The sequence below is a fragment of the Anarhichas minor genome, unplaced genomic scaffold (assembly GCF_050575085.1).
Source record: "Anarhichas minor isolate MPS153535 unplaced genomic scaffold, ASM5057508v1 ptg000007l, whole genome shotgun sequence".
In the NCBI taxonomy this organism is placed as follows: domain Eukaryota; kingdom Metazoa; phylum Chordata; class Actinopteri; order Perciformes; family Anarhichadidae; genus Anarhichas; species Anarhichas minor.
Window position 1 is genome coordinate 15400565 of NW_027466453.1, and position 27359 is coordinate 15427923.

Here is a 27359-nt window from a genome sequence, read left to right on the forward strand (position 1 = left end):
CTCTTTCACCCTTTCTCTGTCTCAGATATTCACTCTTGCTGTCATTTTCCCCCACACCGCCTCTCCTCTTAGGTCTTAAACACATTTTAAGGACGTGTGTTTTGATAGAGTCCCCCCTCGCTTCCACCTTGTATTGTTTTTCCATGTCAGTATTGTTTCAACAGGCTATCATCCTTCCACACGTTTACAAAGCCAGAGCTGTGCCCAATTCACGAGGAAGTCTAGACGTAGTACGGGGAATGTCTTTCACTCCAGCTCGACAAGTTTGCTGTTGGTATCAAATGAATCAAGGCCTCACACACACAAGGAACATTATAAGTATGCAGGCGGAAGAGTTTGCAAGTCCAGCAGGTTATTTTAGTCTGTAAGGAGCCTGTCCATGTCACATGGCGGAGCTAATGGTTTCTATTTTCAAGATACAATGCTGCTTCAGTCTTTTGGTCTCATCAGAGGAAAGAGCGGGTAAGAGAGAGAGAGAGAGAGAGAGAGAGAGAGAGAGAGAGAGAGAGAGAGAGAGAGAGAGAGAGAGAGAGAGAGCTGCGAATGCAACATATGATAAGCACATGGCGATGTCGTAATTCTGAATTCATTAACAAGGCACACTGAAGGAATCAAACTGGGGAGAGGGAGGGAGAACAGAGAGCCCGAAAGGAAAGAGAGAGTAAGGAGAAGAGGAACAGAGAAAGGGAAGGAGAGAGAGAGAGGGAGAGAGAGAGAGAGAGAGAGAGAGAGAGAGCGAGAGAGAGAAAGAGAGAGAGAGAGAGAGAGAGAGAGAGTGTGAGTGTGAGTGTGTGTGTGGAGTCAAAGAGCAGACACTACATGTGGCTGTGGTGGGAGTGATCTGGTTATGGAGGGGGACAAATTCTCAGGTAAGATAAACTCTCAGCCCATATGCTTCTATTCTGAGTGGAAAACAAAGTGTAGTTTAGGGTTCTTCAATCAGCATTTTCACTGTGATCGGGTGTCTATTCTGTAAGAGCCTGCCTCTATTTTCCCCTCCACGGTATTTTCCACTCTCTCATTCTGTCCTGTTTGCTGACTGCATGTTTTCTTTGGGGTTTTTGGAGCTGGAGCTCTGCAGGATTTGTGCAGCAGCTTGGCGGATCTGTCTTTATCTGTCCCGTGCCTGTTATGTTTGCAGGCTTTTCTGTCTCTGTTTGTTCCCACCATCTCCACCCCCCTCTGTCCCATTGTTTCCAGTTAAATGTTTTTGTCTTTACAGGTTGTCGCTCAGTTGCCACCTCTTTTCTATTCCCATCTCCGTCTGCATGTCTTTACATATTTTCATTTAAACGATCGCAAGACATTTATTCCAGGGGAAAAATAACGTCCTGAGTGGCTGATTCGTGGTGAAGTGACACAGAAACAGCACTTATTTCTTAGACATTTTTCTCCCTCTCTCTTTTTTCTCCATCTGTATTCTCCCATTCTTCTTTGGTGTGAAAACAGGAAAGAGCTCTGTTTGAACAGTACTACTCTTGTCCCTTGTGGCTCTGATCCCGAGTCGGCCATCAGTCAGCCTCCTTCAACAGGAGAGAGAAAGCCCTGCTTCAGTTTACTAGCAAGCTGAAATATAAATCCTTACTTTTTCCAAACTGCCCCTCTGATGTTGTTCTCCCTGTTGGATCCTGTAAACAAAATGCATATTGAATTGATAAGAGTTTGTGTGTGTGTGTGTGTTTCGGTGTGTAGATTATGCTAAAGTAATTAGTGAGGCAATGCTGTCTGCTTCTTAACGGTTATTTTTACGAGCGTTAGTGTGTGTTGTTAAAAAGGTCATTGCCGTAAAAAAAAAAGAAATGGCGAAGCAGCGCATGCAGCATGTGTGTGTTTGTGACCTAGCATAGCTTGTAGCACCTACACGGTCTGTGAAATCTGGATGTGAGATCATTGACAAGTGTGTGATGGAGGAACCACCCTCCCTCCTTTCTCTCTCTCGTTTTGGCCCCTTGTCTCCAGGTGCTTCCTCTAGGGAGCTGTAATGGCCTCAGCAGGACATACTTTGTGTATGTTTCTGTTTTTGAGTGAACGTTCACTGGACTAAAACTGCATTTATACTTTCTAGTCTGTAGTGTGTTTGTATGTTTGCCTGTGTGCTTTTGCATATGATGTTACGGGTGTGTGCACACAAATTAGTGCTATGATCGGGTCCAAAACATTAGGGCCGACCCGACATGAACCTGCATCATTTCTGTCCAAGCCCGACCCGAGCCCAAACCACGGCAGCGGTTGAGAGCCCAATTAAAACCCTGAATTTCGACCCCAAAAAATATAAAAATATATTACAAGATAAAGTCAACGCAAGTCTTTTTAGTGTGGTAACAGATATTTGTGACGCTATCTCTGACATGCGCCTTCTCAACTATGCCATTTCCATAGTAGATATGTGCACTGGAGTTTCTGTACTGTATGTGAGAGCACCTCTAATAGTTTTGTCAGTTTAAATAAAATGTTCAACACTTTTTTTTAGGTTAGTTATAATGAGTTGATTGCTACACAGTCCATACAATATTCATGACAGTACACAGAGTCTGCATATTTAAAATAAATAATAATAATGATTGTGGTAAAGTAAAGGCATCATCTTCTCGTGGTCTATTGGCTTCTACTGGCTCACATCACATGTTATATAACTGTATTTAAAACCGAACAAAGAGTGTCCTACATGTTATATGGACATGTAGCATCATGGCAAAAAATCAATTCAGTTCACTCCTTGCTAATTTTCCTCCCCCTCTGGTGTTGATGCCGATGTGCAAGGGTGCCTTTGTTTCCTGTGTTTTCTTCCCACATGAATCAACAGTGGTGACGCTCTCAACGGAAACTGTCCATCCGCCACACAGGGACTGAGAATGGAGCATAAAGGGGATGACGTGTCCACATTCATTCCAGTTGCAGCTGGGTCATCTGATGTCTCATGAAAGTCTGCGTGACACGGCCCGCAGTCAGCTCGGACTCATGACTTATAGCAGCTTTAGCTGACCCATATGAGGCTTTAATGAATTCAGTGAAAGATGTCCGTCCCCTTGAATCTTGACTCATATGAAATATACTCTTCTCCCACCAGGTGGAGGTGCTGAGTAGAGTTGATTTAAAATACTTTTTACATCTCCCTCTCTCTGTTGTGAACACTAACACAAGACAACACGTGCTGTTTTGGGTGAGCCTACCTGTTTTTTTGAATATTACCCACTGAAGGTTAACTTGTGGCTATGTTGCTTCACAATTGGTGTTTCACTGAGCAGAACAATATGTGCGGTACAGCCGGAGCAACAAGGATGGCGACCATAATGCATGCTGGTTGACGTACTAAACGGCGTTATTAGATGAGAGCGAGATCTGTGGATGAAGGACAGCTGCTCTCTTTATTTAATAAGCATGAGGGAACGTCCACACACACACACACACACACGCACACACGTAGGCAGCCGCATGCGTGCAGACAGTCGATACACTCACACAAATACACAGGCACACTGCAAAGAAAACCACTGAGCAAAAGCAAATTGAGGGGGGTATGCCAGCGTGTGTGTGGGTTTGTGGGTGAGTGTGTGTGTGTGTGTGCAGTGCAGCCATGTTTCCAACAGGTGCTGTATTTGATTAAAGTTAGCAGAGCCTGGCTGGGTACTGCTGTTTCACATTTGGTTAAGAACAGCTGCTGTCACTACAGCTGTGCATATGCTTTAGAAGAAGGTACTTCACCATGTGGGCTCTGGGGCCACGCGAGGGGTCTACATATATGTGTGTGTGTGTGTGTGTCTAATATTGTGAAACTGGCTGACCTGCTGCCCCATATGTATCTTTACTACATTTCCAATTCAGCAAATAATGCAGACTCTTATGTGTACACTTCAGCTGTGCAAGTTTAAACATTTTTGAACATACTGCGATCCTCGCTGCAGCTGAGAGCACTGTACTGTACTGTACTGTACTGACAGCCAGCACTTTTCTGGTTATGTTTACACTACCAGGGCCACTGATTCCATTAGTCATACTAACGCTGCTCTCTTTCTGTGTCTCTCTGTTGCTCTCTCAAATCTTCCGGCTTCCTAGTTTCCACTGAAGCCATGGCAGTTCTCTCTCTGCCTTGGGAGGGAACTGGCTCACCTTTCCCCACTTTTCCCCTGCTCTCTTTCTTGTTTAGTCCATCTTTCCCCCCTCTCCCCCTCTCCCCTCTGAAGTCTTGAGCCAGGTAAAGCTGCTTGTTATGTAGGTCGCCATGTAAACAGAGCTGCAGTAACTAGCCAGTCGCGTCCAAAGTATACACACATGTACAAATGAACACACAGATTCAATGCACGCACTCACTAACGCTCAACACGCACAGATTTGTACCTCTTCCAGATGGCTTATTTGATATAGCCTGACTCATGGGTAAGTTGTCTGCATCTAGGCCAACAAAGCTTTTGTTGTTTTAGGATGAGCTCTGCAGGAAGCTGGGGTTTCCGCTGTAGCTGATACTGGTAATGTTTTAAAATAACAATGACTGTCTCAACCTAACATGACCTGAAGTGATTCACAGATCATTATTTACACTGTAAAACCAGCATGTGCTGGTCATACTAGCACCTACCTTTAGCAGTATTAATGTTTTCACAATAACAAACAGTTTTGCATAAAGATTTTTACATCAATCCAGTCTTTTAAACCTTTTTTTTTTTTTTACTTGGCATCTATATAAGTGCTTTAATATTTTACAGACAGATTAGTATTGACACTACTATAGACTAAGTTAAAGCGTTTTCCCCTTTTACATCTGCCTCTTAACTGGTGATGAAAACTGACTTTTTAGATCTGCAGAGGTAGATGTGGTTAGATTTTGGTGGTGAATCAGAATCTGGTATTTCAAGACGTTGTAAGAAGACTCATTTGATGCAGCTGTAGTTGGGAATAAAACGGTTCAGGTGAATCCTTGCATCCCACTGTCCAGTGTGTGTTTGGTCAACATTGAGATGTTTCTTGGAGCAACATCTCAGATTCTAGTAATTGCAGGAAGTCCGTCCACTGGCCCAGGCCGGACTGCAGGGGAGGGTGCAGACTGGCGCCGAGGCATTTTGGACCTGTTGGTGTGGAACTGTTGGTGGGCAGATCGACCGCTGTTGCCCTAGCCTTACCCTAGCATTGCCCTAGCAACTGCCACGCCGGCTTGGCATCCGCTTATAGAAGTTATCCTCATCTCCTCCCACTCTGCTCCTCTCATTTTTCAGCTCACATGAGGACAGGACCCACTTTAGAGTGGTGGTGGTCTGAGTTTCTTTAAACAGTAGGCGGCTGTCTCTGTCTTTCTTCATGTGTATCCTGCAGCGCAACGTAACACCATGCAGCTGCCTATTCAACTACAGTACAATACACTAATGTACAGGAAGCCGAAGGCCCCAAAAGATTCCTTATCTACGGACATTAGTAATTTCCACTTTTTTTTATATACACCATTGTCTAAACTAATACTAAAATCTAAATCAGAAAGTCCTACAGATGGCATTTCTATCTGATATGAATGTTTCCTGTTCTCTGGCCTACTGCATTACTTCTATATATCACATTTCATCCTCACTGGTGACAAAGAAGAATTTTGTTTTGTAGAAGTAAACCCTTTAGTCATAAGGGAGATAATCATGGCGCAGCTATCGGATTCCCTTGAAAGAGGAGACGGTGTGGTGGAATTCACACCACAAGAAGCTAAAGACATGCATGACCATGTATATAACCTTTCACGGTATTGCAAACATTTAGGCCATTACATACCGCGTCCGAGGCTTATGTTCTGTTAATGGCAGATTAAAGCTGTTTTCAGAGCAGTGCATTGCATACCGCATCACTACGATACTGCTGTGATGTGAGTGGAGTTCTTACAGATCAGGGCGAAAAACACTGTGACAGTTGTTACAGCAGATTGAATTAGCGCTGTCTGGGCTTGTTGGGGTTTGCAAGGATATGCAGTAGAAGGAAGTGTGCTTTTCTTCTATGTGTATGTGTTTTTTAGTGACTAAAGGGCAGATTCCATGCATGTGTTGCTCACTGAAGTGTGTGAGCATGTTTACAAATCTGTCGTCCGTGTGTGCACATGCATCTGAGTTTTAGTCTGGATGTGAGTGTGTGCCAGGGCGTGGAGGAATCTGACGCACGTGTGTTGGGCAGGACTCACTGTGTGGGTGGAGGGTGTGTCTGGTGCAGGATTCTCTCCATGTCTTTATCTTTATCCATTTCCAGATCACATTACTATACGCTGGTGACACCGCTCCCACTAACACTGTTGGCCATAGCAACAGGCTTTATTTATAGGAGTAACACTGACCCCTGCTGGAGAAGGTGACGCAGTGTCAGTTATTGTGGGGTTCATACCTCAAGGAAAGAAGTATGCTCAAATACGATAGATGATCATATCTGGATGAGTCAATTGGATAAGTAAGACTACCCACCACAAGTGTCCCAGCCAGCTACATGAACAGTTTTAAACCTGTCCTGGCTTTTAAAAATTCCAGGCACAGGTCCAGTTTTCATGTTTGCCAGAAATGTTTTGTGACGATTAGAGAGTTTTCTCATACATATTGTGGGTTACATGCTTTGCATGGTTCAACTGCGGGGAAATGTGGTGTAAGATTAAGATCAGATTGCAGGTTTTGGTACAGTAAAGCCTCATATTTGTTTTTAAATATGTGCGTTAGTGTGTGTTTGTGGACTCGTGCACATCTGTGTTTATGATTGGTAAACATGCCTAAATCAACAGAAAATGCAAACCTCTATTCAAATGTAAGCAACAAATTGGCAGTAAGCTTGCCGGACATGCAAGATTTAAGTCCTTAACGCTTTATGATAAATCACACATGGGGTAACAACTATGCTTTTTTTCTGTCGCTTTACAGCCGGAAAGATTTATTACAGCTCAAATCCAAATTATTTTCCATTATCTCTCTACTTTCTCATCTCTCCAAATGCATTTGTCATTTCACGTACCTTCTCATTTCTCGCCGAGTTGTTGCTCTCAGAGCTCCATTCATTTTGGAAGCAGTGTTTGAGAAGAGAGTTGTGAGTGAGTACAGAGTCTCCTATAACACACACACACACCGCTACTGCTACTACTACTGTTAGTTCTTACTGTCTGCTCACTGCTAGCTGGTTATTTTTGGCGAAGAGACCAGCAGCATTGGTTTATTGACTTGTAAAGGTTGAATAAGCTTTAGTTGCCTCAGGGCAACTTCTCACTGTCTGTCGGACGGCTGGGTAACTCCAGCTTTCATAGAGGGGGAGAATAGAAGTGACTTTACACCAATGGTTACTGTGAGACAGCAGACACAGACACACACACACACACACACACACACACACACACACACACACACACACACACACACACAGAGCCTCATTCACATGGTCATTAAGTCATTAGGCTACTTATTTATTGATGTCTGCCTCCAGAGCGACTGAGCATGTCAGGCGATCTTCTAACCGCCTGCGAGAGTATGTCCTGACCATATTAGTCCATAGTATGATTCTGTCTCCACTCTGGATTTATTTATCTATCTACTGTAACTTTTCACTTCATCCACGTAAAGATACGTTTGGATGGAGACCTTTTTCTATGTGACTTTACGTAAGTGTGCTGATTTATGTGCTTAGAGGATGATAGCATGTTGGCATAATGGACAGAGTAAGGCTTTTAAAAAAAACTCAGTTATCCATGTGTTTCATCAGTTGCCCCGAGTGTGTTAGTCATGTGGTCGAGCCTACAGGAAGTGCGATTGAATGTTGCATGTTTATACTTTGACCGGCCCAGTCAAAAATGGGAGCTTTCACAGAAAGGAACCAGTCTGAGAGGACGGCTGCAGAAGGGGAGGGAGGTATGGAGGGAAGGAGAAAAGGGGGGGAGGGAAGACAGAGAGCTAGAGAGAGAGACCGAGAGAGCGAGAGAGAGGGAGGGTGGGGGGTTGTCATCGCTCGCTCATTCCAAGCTCTGGAAGTTGAGAAGGAGAAGAAGAGAAAAATAAGTTGCTGCTTTAAGAAAGAGAGGAGAGATAGAGAGAGGGTTTGGATCAGTGAGCTGAACTTTGTTTTTTCCCCCTCCCCTCCTCTCTCTTTCATGGGCTCCTAATTTGGGATTTGTTTAAAAGCAGGACTGCGCCTCAAGAAGACTTTTCCTTGCTGGGGAAAGGGAACCCTGCTCCCTCTCTCTGGCATTATACAAACCCGCACATACTCACTTGCTCCCCAAAATGTCTGATTCCACTGTCAACGCTCACTTGGAAGGGATCATATCAGACTTTGAAGGTTAGTTTCTGTCTGTCTTGAGCTCTGCTGCTCCGCCACTGTTCTTCTTCTTGTCCCTCCGTGGAGCGAGGCACTCTTTAACCCTGCCATGAGGACACCATAGATGGTTTCCACATGTGTGATTGGCACCGAGCGGATCTGGAAAAAAACGTCTAGCGGTGAGCTGTGGTGTTGTTGAAAGGGAAATCATGCTAAAAGTGTTGTTTTATATGTCTCCTTCACTGTTGTGATGCATTTGTTGTGGGTGTGGTGTGTGTATCTGAGATGTGTCAAAGAGAGAAACGGTGCATTCAGGAAAAAGGCGTGCAACTGATTTAGCCTCTCTTAAAGAGCATGACAGGGATACGTTGAGCTCCCAGGAGACGGCAACTGACCATACGGCTGTGAGGGGAACACCTGGCACACCCCCCCCCCCCCCCCTCTCTCTTCCCTCTTCTCCTCTTCCTTTTCATCTCTCAGCCCCTGGCCCACAGATTCCCGCTGTCATCCCTCTCCTCCCACTCGTCCTCCTCCTTCACTTCTTCGTCCAACGGCTGTGCTTCCTCTTTCCTCTCTCAGCAGCTCGTCCATCCTCAGCCCCTCTCCCCTTGGCCTGGGCTGCTGTTGGATGCGAGTAGGGTGGGTGGGGGTTGTTTGACAGGCCTCCCCCCCCTTCAACCTGTCTGTCTATCTGACTATCTGTCTCCTGTCTCTCACAAACACATAGCCATTAGGAACGCATCCGCACTTGTCCGGAGCTGCTCCTCTGTCAACACCAGTTTGCTCGTGGTATGTATTGTGAATCTCTCTTCCTCCCTTTAGGTCTTTAAACCGCCGGCTTACACAGAGCAACAGAGCAGAAAGATAAGTGGCGTTCAGAAAAGAGGGGCATCAGGAGCGAGAAAGTGGGCTTCATCCATGTGGCTGCAAGTCATGCTTTTAGACAGCCCCCCGCTCATGTGTAACACCAACATAATGGCTCACTGTTGTGATTGTCAATGGTGTGTGTTGCCCGTGGTTGGGCTGAGTGGGTGGTAATACCTTGGTGTCACCACCATGCACCATGATGTATGGCCCTGTGTGGCTCGGTGAGGACGGCATGGGACAGATGCAGCGGAGCGTGAGTCCTCAGCAGGTTGATAAGCATCAGGGTCAGAAAGTAAAGTTCTCGCCTTACAGTAAAATATTAGCTTCGTCATGGGGCTCTTTTTTATTCTAACACATTCTAAAATCAAAAACTCTGCTTTCATGAGATTAGACATGAGATTAGACACTAAAACTAGAAAAGATGGCTCCTTGGCTCAACTTTGCTCCTATGAGGCCATCTGCAAAAAGCATTGTTATGAATATATTCACTCATATCAAAATGGTTACTATTATGACGCCGCACTGGCCTTTTCACTGAGTCCATATCATAATCAAGCAAATGTCACTCAGAGTCATCCTCCAAAAAGACTTTGTACTTTTAGTCAACTAGCTTTCTAATTTTAAGGCGAGGCGATACAACTATTGAAAGGAGAAACAGGGAGGTTGCTGCCACTGCCTTACTTGGTCTGGTATGACAAGTAGCTTATGGTGGCTACTGTAAGCAAACTTTTGATAGATACTGTTGTATAATGGATAATACGGAGTCAGTCTCTCCACTTTGTTTTACATTCATGTGGTCACGGTTGCCGCTGTTAAGCAAATACATTGTCTGGATAATATTTAAGTTAGGTTACAGATGCAGGATTTTCCAGTTTTTACTTTGTTAATGTGTTAAATAACATATAGTAAATGACTGAAAGCCTCTTTATTTTTGAGTAATTTTCTATGGCTGCATTATTTGTGCACTCTTAATCTAATATATAAGTGCATGGTGGGAATATTTGCTCTTGAATCTTTCACACTATCAACATGCTGACTAGCCTCACTGCTCGCAGTCATCTTATTACATTTTGATGAGTGAAAAGTTGTGCATGCAATACATTCACATCATGTGCTTGTTATTATTAGAACTCTTGAAAAAGCAAAAACGAATGTGACACTTGTGCAAGCCAGTGCTACTGTAAACTATTCAGTTGACTTGTGAACGAAAACAGGAAGTTTAGTCGTGTAACAGTGTGTCTATTTGCTGTCTGATTGTGATTCAGTCTATCGTGCCCTTAGCTGATGACGCCAGCGAGAGGCTGAAAGAGACAGAGGACAGGATTTTGTTGCCCATGAGGCTGATGACCTCAGCTGCGACTTCAACCTCACAGACTGACTCAGATCATCGACCGGGCCACTGGGTCTTCCGCTCACCAGAATGAACACACACATTCATACGGCGTCATTTTTACAGCTCCTTGAAAAGAGGCCTGTTGTCTTGCAAATAGCCTCTTGTGTTTCCCTCTCAGGTTAATCATAGTGAAACGTTTAGCTATAGGTTAAATATCCCATCAAACGGATATGAACCAGATATTTCAACTTCTAGCAATGGAACCCAAACACTGCCACTGCTGCCAGTCTCTAAACTTTCATTTCTTTCCCTGCCTTCCTCTCTGTCTCTCTACGCTGCATGTTAAGGGCATTCACTGGTCCAGTGAAAGGAAATTCCGCAGGAGTTGATTTCTGTGGTTGGGGAAAATGTCGGGGTTAGAAGTGGAGGAGTGGATCTCAGCACAGCGCATTTATCATCTACAAAGAGGCCACGTGAAACATTTAACCCTGAAACATTCAAAAGAAACTTGCCATTCCAGGTTGCCGCTTTCACTAATTGCTCCTGAATCATATACAGGAGAATTTTAACAATCTCTACTAAATTAGAGGACCCACTTTGTTTTAGTACAATAATCTTTTATGGTTGACGGAGACAGATTTGACTGAGAATCATAGTAGGATTGCAAAAGCCTTTCGAAATGAGAACTGCCACTTAGCTGTGGTTTTGGATTTTTTTCAGGAACTCCGTTAAGTTAGTTGGTGCACCGTTACCCGTAATACACTGAAACTGTGCTATTAACAAGCTTTGGTATAAATATGCCAAAGAACAGACCATTAACTGTGAAAGTGTGAGGTCAGTCTTGTGACAAAACGCCACGAGGAGCCTCATAGACGTAGCTTGTGTGTTAGAGGGAGGAAGTGTCTCCTGACACAGGCTGATGATAGCCGTCCTCGGGAGTCTCCATCCTTATCAGCATTATCAGGACGCTCTATACTCACCAGCTCGGACAGGTTTCCTGCTCATGACGCCAACAGCATCAGAGCTGCTGGGAAGCACCAAGGGTCACTCTGAGGAGGAGTGAACACTGCAGGTCTTTGTTGGGATTCAAAGCTATAGTCCTTGCTGCTTTTCTCACTGTTGGACACGCGGAGTGAAATCTGCACTGATGCCAACCCCAGGCAAGACCCCAGAGTTAACAACAGGCTCCATGCTACGGCTAAAAACAAAGAGCCCGCGTTGAAAGGTTTTCTTTTGTACATTGAGTAGAACGTTGTTGTTTTTTCTGCAGGGAATGGAAAGTAAATTCTAAAAACGTAAAAGAATGTTTGACAACTGTGGCAGACATTTCCAGGAAGGAAAATTGGGCTTTAAGATTATATGTAAGGGCCAAATACCCCAATTCCAGTGGTCCAAAGCACAATTTGACCTTTTTTAGGCTACTGTGGTAAACTACTGAACTTTTTTACAGAGAGCGTGCAGCTCTTCATCTAACAGCTTATTGTCCTCAAGTGTTGCTTCTTTTTCCATTCCCCACAAATCTTGTCACGGTCAGCAGTACCCTCGCTGACGACTTCTTTACGCTTCCCCGCGACCGCTTCACAATTTAAAGTCATCCTGTGTTTTGCCAGTTAAATGCTTTTAATGTGAAGCAGCAGCAGTGGGACATGTTGCATTTGCATTAGCAGTAAACTAATAGAGCTCTGACATGGTTGTGGGCGAGTGAACAAACTGTGAGGCTTGTAACGAAATAAAATGTTTTTTCAGTTACGCTGTATTACATGCATGTTAAGGCAACGTGAAGCTAGCTGAAGGTTTAACAAGTTATGACTTTGAGCCTATTGCTAAAAAACGATCATGAAATAGTATCAAAACGGATTTTGCAGAGTATACCAGAGTATTATATGTTGTATGATGCTGCTTGTGATAGTACAGTACGTTTAGTTAGCAGTTTGACATAATTCCTTACTCATACTGTAGCAATACTCAGTTTCCCCCCCACCACTGAAGACAAGAGACGGCTCATCTGTCATGCTCAGAGAGGCATAGAGAATGTCCGTGTGGTGCTCATCCAGTACATGCTACACTGGAGAACAGTATCATCATGTGTTGTTCTGGCGGTCTAATCATGTTTCAATGTGTGTTAGTTGAAAAACATTATGCTTGGCCGCAATGTCTTCCTTATTTGGCAGTTCAGTCCGCAAGCAAGTTTACAGTATATCGCTGAGAATGTGAGTCCAAGATTAATGAGGTTTCAATTCCAGGTTGAATGAGAGGTAAAGAGAGGTAGGGAGAGCTAATGCAGAGAGAGAGAGAGAGAGGACTAATGTTGACATTTGGATCACATTGGTGCTCATTAGTATTATCTCAGCTTGGTTGGAATGGCTGCGATCACAGCTATCGCCTCAGAGCAGCAGCAGCATACAGCAGCTTGGAGACATCAAATGGTTTTATCCTTGATAACAAAATCGCATTTGTACAGCTATTTTTTTTTAAAAAAGGCAAGTAACGGAGGGAGAGATATCGATGTGTGACCTCCCCATCTACCTTCATTCATGCACACACAGATCCCATGATGCAGTGCGCTATGACGTCAACAAAGGCAAAGAGTTTGGCTTTAACCAGGGGCTTTAACCAGGGGCGACCAGGCTGTGTTTGCTTTACTCTACAGCTGTGTTTAAACACACATACACACACACACACACATATACATACAGAGAGAGAGAGAGAGATGGAAACATAACTGATAGGGCCTCTGTCTCCACTGTGTCTGTGAGGGCTTCACTGTGTCGGGCTCTTCTGTCGCCACAGAGCAGGCACACACACCACACAGTTTGCACAGTTCCAGGCAAAGGAGGTCATTATATCACAATCACAGTCTAACACAAATTAAAGTGGTCTGTGGCACTTTGAATATGCTTTTGCATATTAAATGGTCTTTTACTGCTCAAGCGTTTGCCCTTTAAAAGCTGAGCATCACCCGTCATGAACAGTGCGTGGTAATGTTCATTAAAGGCCGGAGGGAGAAATAGCTTCGGTAAATTAGATGCACCATTTGTGGTTCGTTTCCTGTCTTTATTGGCAACACATTCTTATCCATGTCGAAGGCCTTTACCACGCCATCCAGTGAATTTTACATATCATTTCATTGAGACTGTCTTTTTTTCTTCTACTTAAAGAAGAACATAGCACAAAGACGAGGACAAGTCTGTCTTCTGGGAACATTTTAAAGCCAGTTTTCTCAAATGAAATTACATTATTTCATTTGAGCAACACAAAGAGCTTTGTTTCAGAGAAGGATGAAACTATCTGTGATGGTGGAGAAGCAAACTATACAATGAGAGTTTGAATCTAAGTAACACATTTTTTTTTGTCATCGCCTCTCTTTCTATTTTTCCCCCTGTCGCTCAGTGGTGTAATAAAGAAGTGCCAAAATTGCCACATACAGTTAACACACAGGAATTTATTTTTACGGTATTCTGTATTCGAGAGGACTTACTGAGGCAAATCAACGAAAGACATTTGAGGACACATTACACCAGGGCCTATACAAAAGGCCAAAGTGCAATACATGTTATTGATTACTCAGTCTGCTGTTAAAGCCAGTGTTTCAAATTTGCACCCAGTGGACGTTTCCAGCCAGCAGCTGCCTGCTTCTCAGCAGACCCTCTGATATCACACACAGAAACCTGATAAAACATACAAAGGATGTGGAAGCAGTAAGCTCCAGGAGGAGGGTCTTCTCCCATGCTGGTGCTTGGCCCGCCAGCCTTGAAGCGGGCTACACGCCTGCGCAGGCTCCGATGTTTATCTGGGACAGAGGCTGTGTTGCTCCAGGGTTTGTAGCTGCTCTGTCCTCCGGGCCGAGCTGAGGTGAGCCTGGAGTCAACCTCACCATCTGACATGGAGCTCACTGTTGCCAGAGAAGAAAGCTTTTTAGCAAACATCGATAACAACAATATTGGCACTTTAAATTCATATGGAGGGAGAGGGCTAGTCAGTGTGGGAATGGGTTTGATAAAATATTTGGTGTGATTCGTCAGACACTTACTATAAAAGAAATGTGTTGGTGCTACCACTTAAAAATTATTTAAAAATGCAGTTTTAAATGTATTTTTTTGTTTTGTTTTTCAAAGCAGCAGCATATCAAACATGACATTTAATGTTACTGTGAACTAATAACACACAGGCAAAAACAGATTATTGTTATTTACCATTGCATAAAAAATAGCAGTCCCCCCCCCCCCCCCTATTAAAACAGTACATTTCTGGCCTCATATATTCATGTATTTGTTATAAAGTAGTTTAAATATCAACCAAACAAATACGCTGTCTCAAAGACACGGTGCATGTTGATATAACACCACAACAAAAGTTTTCCATAATATCTTGGTCAGTTATAAATTACGTTTGGTTTGTTCCCCCGTGAATGAAATAAAGTTATGTGGATCAGCGGTTACGCGATCAATAAATTAGAACGCGCGCGAGGCGTGGTCAGTTCGTTAGTCGTCAGGGCTACAGGTGCGCGAGGTGTCTGCGTAACGTAACATGTCAAGAGAAGACGTCCGTGTATCATAAACTGTAGTCACGAGGATCTTTTCGGTCAGTGCTATATGTGTGTTTGTACCTGACGTTATTATTAAAACTGGATTAGAGGAATATTCTTCTCCCGAGTCAATTAGAAATTACAAACGTCATGCTGTCGAGCTATGTGAAGCGTGTCAAAACCGGTAAGATTAGCATATTCAATTGGAGTTTATATTGGGCGATTTATTGGCTACAGCAATGTGTAAAGCGATAGTAACTGCGTTTTGTCTATGACTTGCCACCCCGTGCTCATAGCTACCGTATGTGGTGCACACTGCTTGTCATCTTCAGTTGCATTGTATGTTCTGTTTGCTCCCACACAACAAATAAGTCAACATGTTGTTTTTGGGCTTTTGTTAAGCGTTCTCTTCCTTTTCTGATTTAAAATCAAAGCACATCTTGTTCTGCTTCTGGTTTGAGTTGCTGCATCATGTGTCTTCAGTAAAAAGTCAGGCAAGCTGTGTTTTTGTTTTGCAAAATAATCGTAAAATGCATTAATAATGACGACAGTAAAATATCATACAGATCTCAAGCCAGCACCAGCATCTGAATGGTCTAATAGGTTCCTTCTGTTTCTAGTCTAACCACGAACATTAATATCATTATTAAATGTTCTGTGTTCTGTGTTTTCCCAGCACTGAAGCGGTCGTTTGAGGTGGAGGAGACGGATTCATCCGCACACTCTTCACCCCTGACTCGTCGGAACACCAACCCCCTCCGCTCATCCACCTCCTCCACATCCAGCCAGCGGAGCTACGACCTGAGCTCCCGCAACTCCGACTACTCCTCTTCCAGATCCTCCCCCTCCGAGTCCTCCAACCCACGCTCCCCAAAGACCGGCATGAGGCGCATGGAGTTGCCAGGGGGTCGTAACCCTGACGCGGCCTCGTCCCGCCGCACAGAGATGTCCATTGAGGTTTCCTCTAAGCAGATTGACAACTCACCTAGTGCCGGCATCGCCCGCTTTGGTCTCAAGCGCCCTGAGGTCAGTTTGAGCAGTCGGAGTACTCCACTGGACAGCTCCTCCAACTCCACCTCTAGCTCCATAAGCAAGCGGGCAGAGCTCAGCATGACGCGGCCCCACGAGCCCCCCGCCCCTCCCAAGAGGGTGGACGCCCAGCTGTCCTCGGCCCCGATCTCGAGGATCCCCGAGCCCCCTCAGAGAAGAGCAGAGCCCCCGTCCCCGAGCATCAGCCCGGTCGAGGGGGCCTCGAGGAGGCCGGAGATGCCCGTCTTCAGGCAGCCGGACGGTTTGGTGCCAAGCAGTGCAGCAGTGGAGAACAACAACAACAACAACCACCAGCCGCCTCCTGCACCTAGTGCTCCCCTGCCCTCCCTGACTGAGCCAAGGGTGGAGAGGATGCAGTCCCCGGTCGCAGAGCCACCCACAGCCCGACCAACAGACAGTGAGTACCTGCTCAGTTCAGCATGTTGTATAAACTCACTCTTGTGTGTGAAACAGCTGCCAAGGATAAGCTATATTTGTTGTTGTGATCTTCTCTAGCCTGTTTACATACCACCCATACATTAAGGGTGATTTCACACCTGTAGGTCGGTTAATTTGGTCGGGACCAAGAGAAAAACAATTGTACACCATTGCATATTTGTCCTATTCTGGTAATGAAGCAAGAGAAGTTAACATCAAATTATACAGACTCCGTTTTGGTGATTGTCATCCTGCATCAACAGGACATCATCAGGACCCTTGTGGGAAATCAAATTCCATTCAAGTCGGTGTCACAAAGCCTGATTATAGGCATTATTTGTATTTTTAGACTGCAAATCAGCTGCAGGTTATGATGAATAATGACTTAACGGGTAAAGACAGGACTGTACAAAAGCCGCTTTGCACGCTTCCAGATGTGAACGTCGGCATGAGGCGCATTGCTGTGGGATCGCTGTCACACACTTTCTATAATGGACTAAATGAATAATCCTGCCATTGGCAGCCTATTTCATCCGGCACTCTCCTCCCCTTCTGTTATCTCCGCTATCTATTTTGCAGAGGCATCGTAACTCCATCCTGTGCTCAGATTGTGATTGGTTTAAAGAAATAGAAACAAGCAGGAGCCTTTTTTCCCCCCCTATACCAGGCTGATAACGTGTGGAGCCAGACCTTTTGTTTAGCGCTGACACAGCGCTGCGGTGATAGGTCTGGCTATGCAAGACTAGTCTAGACTAACTGTCAATGTAGGTCAGGCAGGGTGATGATGAGAATCCCAGGGCTGCGTTAAAATCACTATAAATTCAGATTAGCTGAAATAGAGATTTGCAGTTTACAGTTTTTGTGTGTTAAATGTGCAGTAGGTGCATTAACCAGTTAATATTAAGATGCTAGCGACACAGCAAGTTTGTTAGCTACATTTTGGCCTTTTGTGTTTAATTTATTTTGTCTGTTCATTGTTTGCTTGACTTTTGTAGCATAAGAAGTTATACTTGTTTTTTTTTACATTATGTAAATCAACACTAAATCTGTCCAAAATCTAAGCAGTGCAGAGAGGGCACTATTGATGAAATCTAATATTTAAGTTCACCCCATGACCTTTCTTTTAGCGCCACCCTCAGGACAAACTCTGTATTTCATTTTTATCTGAATTACTGGCAAAGTTCTGTGAATACCTAAATTGTCCGTATGTTTATTTAATCTGTGTAATAAATTGCAGGCCTCTAAGCTTTTAGTCTTTGTTTTCATTTTTGGTTTCAGGATTATGGAGGATAGGTTATGTTACAGTTTCAGCGGCATGCTTTTATCTTTTCATTGTGTTGATTCACGAGGAGGCTGTAATAGAGTTTGTGTTACGCTGGCAAACGTGTGTGTTTATTTGTGATGCTTTGTGTGCGGTGGCTTCTAGAGCTCCACTTCTCTTGCGGGTTGTTTGTGTCGTTTCCTTCCTCAACCATTAGCCAATCAGAATTGCTTGTTTTGTACGCGTGTGTGTACTGTTATCTGGAGACAGCTGTGCTCATGGGTTGCTCGCCCTGGTTCAGTAGTATCCAGGCGTGGGCGGCTGGGAGGCGATACATTCCAAATGTGGAGGTCATAAAACATTCAACACAAAAATAGAAGGCCTCCAATTTCCACTTTTTACGCCGTGTGTCTGTTTCTCTCTCTTCCTCTCTCCATCCACGGCACTTCCTTTGCAGACGGCAAGGGCTTTCATTTAGTTCTGCCTTTGGCTGAGGCTATTTCTTTCCCGTAGTGTCTTAGGTATTGGTGAATCAGTCAGCAAATATGCATGCAAAATGTCTGAAATGTGGCCTTGTCTCAGTAGAAGGGGAAAATAAGCAAGAAAAAGTGAGAGGATTAAGTCTCAACTTCAGCCACATTTGGCTCAGATTACCACCTTTCTGCTCGGTCGTGCATGTGGAAAGAGGGAGGCGCTGCTTGAGAAGAAACAATGAGCAGATAGGAGGTAGAGAGAGAGAGAGAGAGAGAGAGAGAGAGAGAGAGAGGAGGTTCAGTGGCCAGAAGGGGAGAGGAAGAAAAATGGAGAAAGACTTAAAGTGTGCAAGAGAGAGTGTGATTTCCTGTAAAGTCTGTCTGCTGGAAGAAAACAAAATTAGAGAAGCCCACTTTAACCTCTAGTTATTTGGGAGTAAAACTAAGCTGACAGACCACACCGCTTTGACGACTTGTCCAAAACTACAATTTACTTTCCATTTCCTCAACAAGTACACACAGTACAGATTCAGGCGCATTCTTTTTTTTTTTTTTTTCATATTGTGTATTTTTTTAGAAGGGGAACCTGAGAGTGTTTTCAGTCTGTTTGTCTGTTGTTTACTTTTACTGCTGGTATCAGCACAGTATCCGGTGGGACGCTGGCGGTGTGTTTTTTTTTTATGTGTCCCATTTGGCCAATTAGACTGTTGCTTGAGGGCTCATGTGACGTTTCAGATCTGCCTGCCTCTGGGCTCCTAGTGCGTTAGTGTCTCTGTGCTCACATACAAGTATTCAATATATTGAATGTATGCATTCATCCTCGCACAGATGACGGGGTTCAGAATGCGGCGGCTGTCGCAAAGCGCACGGTGCTGTGTGACATGCTCCGTGTTTTTCGGTTGATTTGTTGGCTAATCATGAGCAGCTGCATAACGTCTTGTTGTGCTTCAACAGGATGTGACCCCATGTGTACAGACAGACGCACACATTCATCCGTTCAGTACGCTGCTCATCTTAGTTTCCTGTCCCACGCCTCGACTTGCTGTATTACACATTACATCGCATGTAGCATTGTGCTAAATCTACTGTTTACATTGTCATAAATGGTAAGCTGGCTGCATTAGAAAGGCATTGCTTTGCTTACACACGTGAATGTGTGCGTTTGTGTGAGTGGTGCCAACATAATCCGTTCCCTTTCCATCCTCCCACGCCCTCACAGCACCGACACTGACCACTGTGTGATCTCGGGAAGTCATTTGAAGTAATTCCCCACTGTTTTACTGGTCCAAAAAGAATGGTGTTAAGCTCCTTTTAGAAGATACTTGCTAATATATACCCGTTGAATTTTAATTTAACAACTGCCGGGCTATATGAAGAGGTGAGTTGATCCAGGGAAGCATGATGGGGAAGTTGAGCAAGGGACCTTGATGCAATGTGCTCTATTTAGTTCACTTAAACACAGTCCTGTTGTTGGGCTGTGGAGTCATGCGTTGTGAGTGCCGATAACACTTTTATCTGCCCTCATATTTGAGCGTAGCATTATGTGTTGTGCGCATGTGTGAAATAATCTGAAATAGTAAGCAACAATTTTAATATTATTTTATAAAATGATTTTGTTTAAAAAAAGCATAACGGCACATAGACTCTGGTTTTGCTGATTTTCTGCGTTGTTCTATATCATTTCAAAATAAAGATCTCTAAGTGTTGGACTGCTGGTCAGACAAAACAAGTTTGTTTATTATTAATTATTTATTGATTTTAAAAAACTAAGATGTGTTTGGGGTCAGTACATGTCCCAGAATGCTCGTAGAGTAAACTGGAAGTGAGAGAGTGAACAACACAAATGTTAAGTTTCAGTTCAGTGTTGAATAAGTCAATTTATCAACACAAAACCAAAAAACTTTTTTTTTTTGTGACAGGAATAACATGGTTTCTGCAGACTACCATTCTTCCTCATATGAATTATGAATGGTTGATTGGAAGTGTCTGCTGTGTTTTCTATCGAACCGCAGTGCCTGTTTGTTATTCAATATTGGCTCTGAACTCCGTCAGTCTTTAGAGGAACCTTTGATTTATAGTTATAATTAAAGCTGAGTCAGCAACAGTTTTTAATGACTCATTATCTTCTGATCTGCTGGGTCTTGTGCTGGCCTGCTGACTGCTATCCTGGTTTCGCCACATTTAAACGGCACTCGTCTCTTTCACACAAACATAAAGGCCTTTTGATGGGCCTGCCTGGGAGTTGGCAAGAAACGAGGACTTGTGCATGTCACAAGGGATGGAAATGGCTTGCTGCTAAATCGTTAGTGTGTGTGCGTGTGTGTGTGTTTTGCATGAAGCATGGAAAAACAGACCTGACTTCCTGTTTTTGCATATCTAGCTTATGTTCATCCAGTTTCCTTGAACTTAAAATAAAAACACTGACATCAGTCTGGCTGTTAACTATATTTTAATAAACACAATTTCAAACACTACAGAAAGAATACAAAACCATAAATGAAATACACTTTCTTTTTTTTTTTTTTTTTTGTAAAACTAATGAATTATCAGTGAAAGCTGTCCTTAACAGACTAGAGAACCGTTAACTTATCTCTTTCATTTTTTTGGTCAGCCACGGGATGGAAACCTTTCTTTATTACACAACAGTCATTTTGTAAATAGAGCTACAAATTTCAAAATATCAACATCAATGGTGAAACACTTCCTACCTGTTATGAGAAATGTAAACTGTCATGTTTTTGTAATTGTTTTACAGCAGATGTCTCAAACAGTGACATGGAGTTTAAAGTCTGCAGGGTTTCAGTTCAAGCAAACACCAAACCGTCCTCTTCCTCTTCTTTAACATATGAACATCTCTTGGTGAGGAAGATTAAAAACAGAGTTTAGTCTGAAATAACGTTGACTAACCGACTTGGTGGGACTGAGAAACTGAATAGTCTCAGCCCTTCATCACAGAGGGGGGACTTTTGGCCTTTTATCACAAGCATGTCGTACTGAGCCTATATCTCAGTCTTAACTCAACGTTTACAAAATAAGCTAATATAGTACACAATAAAATACAAAAATATTGACGTCAAACAAAATATACAACACCAGAGAACAGAACAATGAGGTGTCGTTCTCTTTTGAGATGCACTCCCATCACACCTTGGATTTGGCAATCAAAAATATAATGCATGTGACAATAAAGATGGATAAAAGAATCCAAGTACAATAATTACAATTATTTTCTCTGTCTGTACTTTTCTTCGATCACAATATACAACAGCAGTCCAAGCGTATATCTCCATCTTAACTGAACCCCATTTACAAAAAAGATAATATAGTAAAGAATAAAATCAAACATGTGGAAGCAAAACAAAGAAATACCCCTGGCCATTGTTCAGGAGTACTGAGGTGTTGTAACTGCCTTTTTATTTTTTTTTTATTTTTATTTTTTTTTTCCCCAATCGATTGATGACTCTTGCTGGCTTCGTGGTCCTAATCATCCTCAAAAAGCTATACTGTCACACCTTGGTTTAGACAATATCTATTGTTCTCCCTCATTTCTTATCTATATCCCGGATTGGATGAGACCATACATATGAAAATAAAAATCAAAACAAATATAATAACAATAATGCACTTTAACAAAGCACCACCCCATCCATTATTTTGCACGTTTGCGTGTCTGTTGTAGCTTTGTGGTTTGAAGTTGGTTGCTGGTCTGTTTTGTTGGTTAGAGGAGTACCTTTCCTGCATCACAATAAACAGCAGCAGTCCAAGGCCAGCAAGTTTAGCACCCCATGTGTTGCTGATGTGGGAAAGATCAGCGTTGCTTCTGAAGCGGTTTCTGAGTTGCAACAGTTGCTGTTGGTTTTGTCCACCTGAAAACTCTCTGATCTGTCTCAAGAGGTTAGTAGTGATCCTGTAGGTATCATCTGGATCATATTCCCCCTCCTGGTCAATATGCTGTGTGATATAAACTTGGTCTATATTCTGCAAAGCTCTACGTCCTGTGTTCTGCCCCCTGACACGAATTATGATCCTGTCACTGTTACTTCCCTCATACTCTGTTGCTGGGGGACGGACAACATAACGAGGAAGTTGCATGGATGCTCCTTGATTGAGACTGCCAACAGTGTAGTACCGGTATACATTTCCCCGAGGCAGTGGGTCCAACAGCTCCTCAAAGTTACCATAATGATGTGAGCCATAATCTCTACTGTCCGGGTCAAAAGGCAGGCTTATGTGGCCGTACGAATTGATGTCCACTGTGTTGGCAAACCAGTAGAGCAGCACAAGACTGTGTTTGGGCACAGATTGACCAAAGTTGATTTTCTTCAAATCATCGATTGAATCAAGATCTCTCTGCACAGCCGACACAGAGGTCAGCACAAGGAGCAGAGCTACACAGCAGATCATGACTCTTCCTGTCTTCTCCATCATCCTGTAGAGATATTTAAAAATGTATTGCTTACATTAATCATCCTTGCATTACATTCTCAATCTATACTATATATTATTAACTAGAGATGCATCAAATTATTATTTTTATGATTTGATCAGTAAGAATCCGGTTAGTATTACGAAGGAATACATCGTCCTCATTCAAATGTATTTGTAAGTTTATCTGATGTTAGTGAGGCTTCATGTTGCAATAGAAAGCGTTTCCTTGTTGAGTTGCGGTGGAGCGATGGTAACATAGAGAGAACAAAAAACTCACAAAAAACACTTCGTGTGGGATAACGCCTCGGCAAATACTAATTAAACAAAACTAACGTTCAGAAAATAAGAGAACTCACCTGAGTAAGTCTGCTGCCGTCAGGTATCTGATTTTCTCCCATTAATCATCCATACTGTACATTCTTAATCTATAACATATATTTTTAACTAGAGATGCATCAAATTACTATTTCATGAATTTTAAATCTATTTATTAGTTTTCATTCTAATGAATAGCTCACTCTAACACCTAATGGATAGGATGACAATTAACGCTCTGTAGTGATAGTAACATAGCTTGAGGTTAATTCTTCCCCAGTCACGGGGAATAGTGCCGCAGTAAATACTTAAACCAGTGTTCAGAAAAAAAGGAAAGCTCACCTTAGTCTGTCTGCTGCCGTTAGGTTTCTGATCTCTGTGTTTGTGAGAGCCTGTTCAACTCCTCCTAGGTTTTGTTTCCCTGAAAATGAAACTTATGAAACCTACTCTGCAACGCTTGTTCTTTCAAACGGCTTTTTGAAAAACAACTTCCTGCTGTGTTCAAGAAAAGAAAAGCAGTTCTCCCTTTCAGTGTTTTGACATTTACCAGTCTGTAGAAATGGAAAAAGATGATTATTTTTATTCGCAACTTTTAGAGGAATTATTCTGTAAAGTCTGTCTGTGAGTCATCAGGGATTTCTTTTTTTTTTCTTTTATGAAACCAGCCTGTGCATGTCCAGTTCGACCGTGAGACTGCAGAGGGACGGACTATGAGATTTGTAGTACTTCCTGGCTTATTATTAGCAGCATTCACTTATTACAGATCCATTTAAATTTACACGCGTTTCATGACTGCACATTTAGGTGTTTTGCTGCTCTTTTTCTTTATTCAAATGTTCATAATAGCGTTGTTGTAATTTACATTGGAGGTCACTGCAATAAATGAACACAGAATGAATTTTAAGATGAGATTTAAGTGCATGGTCAAGTGTTTCTTTCATTCTTTATTGAAATGAATGAAACACAAGTCATTTTTCCTTGTGAGAATAACCTTTTTTTATATATGAATTATTTTTTTGGTGTTTTTATGCATTTAGTTGATGGTACAGCTGAAGATAGACACTAAAGCGGGAAAGAGAGGTGACGACATGCAGCGAAGGGATGTGTGTCAGAGTTAAACTTGTGCCACTGCTCAGGTCTGCTCTACCAGGTGAGCTAACAAGGTGTGAGAGTTTCTTGATAGAGATTGCCAACAGTGTGGTACTGCTATCTGACATTTCCCCGAGGCAGTGGGTCCAACAGCCTCTCAAAGTTACCATAATAATGATGTGAGCCATAATCTCCTCCGTTTGGGCCAAAGGTCAGCGATATGATATCGTTATTGTCGATGTCCACTGTGTTGGCAAACCAGTGAAGGAGCACAAGACTGTTTAGGCACAAGGGATGGAAATGGCTTGCTGCTAAATCGTTAAAGTGTGTGTGTTTTGCATGAAGCATGGAAAAACAGACCTGACTTCCTGTTTTTGCATATCTAGCTTGTGTTCATCCAGTTTCCTTGAACTTAAAATAAAAACACTGACATCAGTCTGGCTGTTAACTATATTTTAATAAACACAATTTCAAACACTACAGAAAGAATACAAAACCATAAATGAAATACACTTTCTTTTTTTTCTTTTTTGTAAAACTAATGAATTATCAGTGAAAGCTGTCCTTAACAGACTAGAGAACCGTTAACTTATCTCTTTCATTTTTTTGGTCAGCCACGGGATGGAAACCTTTCTTTATTACACAACAGTCATTTTGTAAATAGAGCTACAAATTTCAAAATATCAACATCAATGGTGAAACACTTCCTACCTGTTATGAGAAATGTAAACTGTCATGTTTTTGTAATTGTTTTACAGCAGATGTCTCAAACAGTGACATGGAGTTTAAAGTCTGCAGGGTTTCAGTTCAAGCAAACACCAAACCGTCCTCTTCCTCTTCTTTAACATATGAACATCTCTTGGTGAGGAAGATTAAAAACAGAGTTTAGTCTGAAATAACGTTGACTAACCGACTTGGTGGGACTGAGAAACTGAATAGTCTCAGCCCTTCATCACAGAGGGGGGACTTTTGGCCTTTTATCACAAGCATGTCGTACTGAGCCTATATCTCAGTCTTAACTCAACGTTTACAAAATAAGCTAATATAGTACACAATAAAATACAAAAATATTGACGTCAAACAAAATATACAACACCAGAGAACAGAACAATGAGGTGTCGTTCTCTTTTGAGATGCACTCCCATCACACCTTGGATTTGGCAATCAAAAATATAATGCATGTGACAATAAAGATGGATAAAAGAATCCAAGTACAATAATTACAATTATTTTCTCTGTCTGTACTTTTCTTCGATCACAATATACAACAGCGGTCCAAGCGTATATCTCCATCTTAACTGAACCCCATTTACAAAAAAGATAATATAGTAAAGAATAAAATCAAACATGTGGAAGCAAAACAAAGAAATACCCCTGGCCATTGTTCAGGAGTACTGAGGTGTCGTAACTGCCTGTTTTCTTTTTTTTTTTTTTCAATCGATTGATGACTCTTGCTGGCTTCGTGGTCCTAATCGTCCTCAAAAAGCTATACTGTCACACCTTGGTTTAGACAATATCTATTGTTCTCCCTCATTTCTTATCTATATCCCGGATTGGATGATACCATACATATGAAAATAACAATCAAAACAAATATAATAAAAATAATGCACTTTAACAAAGCATAACACCATCCATTATTTTCCACGTTTGCGTGTCTGTCGCAGCTTTGTGGTGTGAAGTTGGTTGCTGGTCTGTTTTGTTGGTTAGAGGAGTACCTTTCCTGGATCACAATAAGCAGCAGCAGTCCAAGGCCAGCAAGTTTAGCACCCCATGTGTTTCTGATGTGGGAAAGATCAGCGTTACTTCCGAAGCGGTTTCTGAGTTGCCACAGTTGCTGTTGGTTTTGTCCACCCGAAAACTCTCTGATCTGTCTCAAGAGGTTAGTAGTGATCATGTAGGTATCATCTGGATCATATTCCCCCTCCTGGTCAATATGCTGTGTGACATAAACTTGGTCTATATTCTGCAAAGCTCTACGTCCTGTGTTCGGCCCCCTGACACGAATTATGATCCTTTCTCTGTTACTTCCCACGTACTCTCTTGCTGGGGGACGGACAACATAACGAGGAAGTTGCATGGATGCTCCTTGATTGAGACTGCCAAGAGTGTAGTACCGGTATACATTTCCCCGAGGCAGTCGGTCCAACATTCCCTCAGAGTTGTGATAACGATGTGAACCATAATCTCTGCTGTCCGGGTCAAAACTCAGGCTTATGTCGTCGTCCTCATCGATGTTAACTGCGTTGGCAAACCAGTAGAGCAGCACAAGACTGTGTTTAGGCACAGATTGACCAAAGTTGATTTCCTTCAAATCATCGATTGAATCAAGATCTCTCTGCACAGCCGACACAGAGGTCAGCACAAGGAGCAGAGCTACACAGCAGATCATGACTCTTCCTGTCTTCTCCATCATCCTGTAGAGATATTTAAAGTTATTTCTCCCATTATTCATCCATACTGTACATTCTTAATCTATAATTTATATTTTTAACTAGAGATGCATCAAATTACTATTTCATGAATTTTAAATCTATGGATTTGTTTTCATTCTAATGAATAGCTCACTCTAACACCTAATGGATAGGATCACGGGGAATAGTGCCGCAGTAAATACTTAAACCAGTGTTCAGGAAAAAAAAGAAAGCTCACCTTAGTCTGTCTGCTGCCGTTAGGTTTCTGATCTCTGTGTTTGTGAGAGCCTGTTCAACTCCTCCTAGGTTTTGTTTCCCTGAAAATGAAACTTATGAAACCTTCTCTGCAACGCTTGTTCTGTCAAACGGCTTTTTGAAAAAAACTTCCTGCTGTGTTCAAGAAAAGAAAAGCAGTTCTCCCTTTCAGTGTTTTGGCATTTACCAGTCTGTAGAAATGGAAAAAGATGATTATTTTTATTTGCAACTTTTAGAGGAATTATTCTGTAAAGTCTGTCTGTGAGTCATCAGGGATTTCTTTTTTTTTTCTTTTATGAAACCAGCCTGTGCATGTCCAGTTCGACCGTGAGACTGCAGAGGGACGGACTATGAGATTTGTAGTACTTCCTGGCTTATTATTAGCAGCATTCACTTATTACAGATCCATTTCAATTTACACGCGTTTCATGACTGCACATTTAGGTCTTTTGCTGCTCTTTTTCTTTATTCAAATGTTCATAATAGCGTTGTTGTAATTTACATTGGAGGTCACTGCAATAAATGAACACAGAATGAATTTTAAGATAAGATTTAAGTGCATGGTCAAGTGTGCTTCACAATATTCCAGTTCAACATGGGCAGTAGTTGTACCACTACTATTTTGTTCTTCAAAACTGATGCCAGCAGATCTCACTAGTCTGCGGAAAGTTCTCTCTCTGGTGTGATT

The 27359-nt window shown here is 42.5% G+C and overlaps 2 protein-coding genes across 2 annotated transcripts in view; one reads left to right on the forward strand and one right to left on the reverse strand.

Annotated features, from left to right (window-relative positions):
* The first annotated feature begins 7990 nt into the window (after window positions 1-7990).
* LOC142944904 (septin-9-like) overlaps window positions 7991-27359 on the forward strand; it is a 77129-nt gene continuing 57760 nt past the window's right edge. Inside the window, exons 1-2 of the mRNA XM_076086101.1 lie at window positions 7991-8265; window positions 15646-16416. Of these exons, the coding sequence (XP_075942216.1) occupies window positions 8211-8265; window positions 15646-16416 (826 nt within the window). The 5' untranslated portion in view covers window positions 7991-8210. The remainder of the gene's footprint in view (window positions 8266-15645; window positions 16417-27359) is intronic.
* LOC142944913 (uncharacterized) lies at window positions 24441-26803 on the reverse strand. The gene is made up of 2 exons (XM_076086117.1): window positions 26655-26803; window positions 24441-26419 (listed from the first exon to the last, which is right to left on the reverse strand). Exon 2 carries the CDS (start codon window positions 26416-26418, stop codon window positions 25540-25542), a length of 879 nt encoding a protein of 292 aa, XP_075942232.1. The 5' UTR covers window position 26419; window positions 26655-26803; the 3' UTR covers window positions 24441-25539.

Bases quoted from the DNA above. Each gene is read 5' to 3' on its own strand.
- LOC142944913 (XM_076086117.1), bottom strand. From the start codon at position 26,418: ATGATGGAGAAGACAGGAAGAGTCATGATCTGCTGTGTAGCTCTGCTC.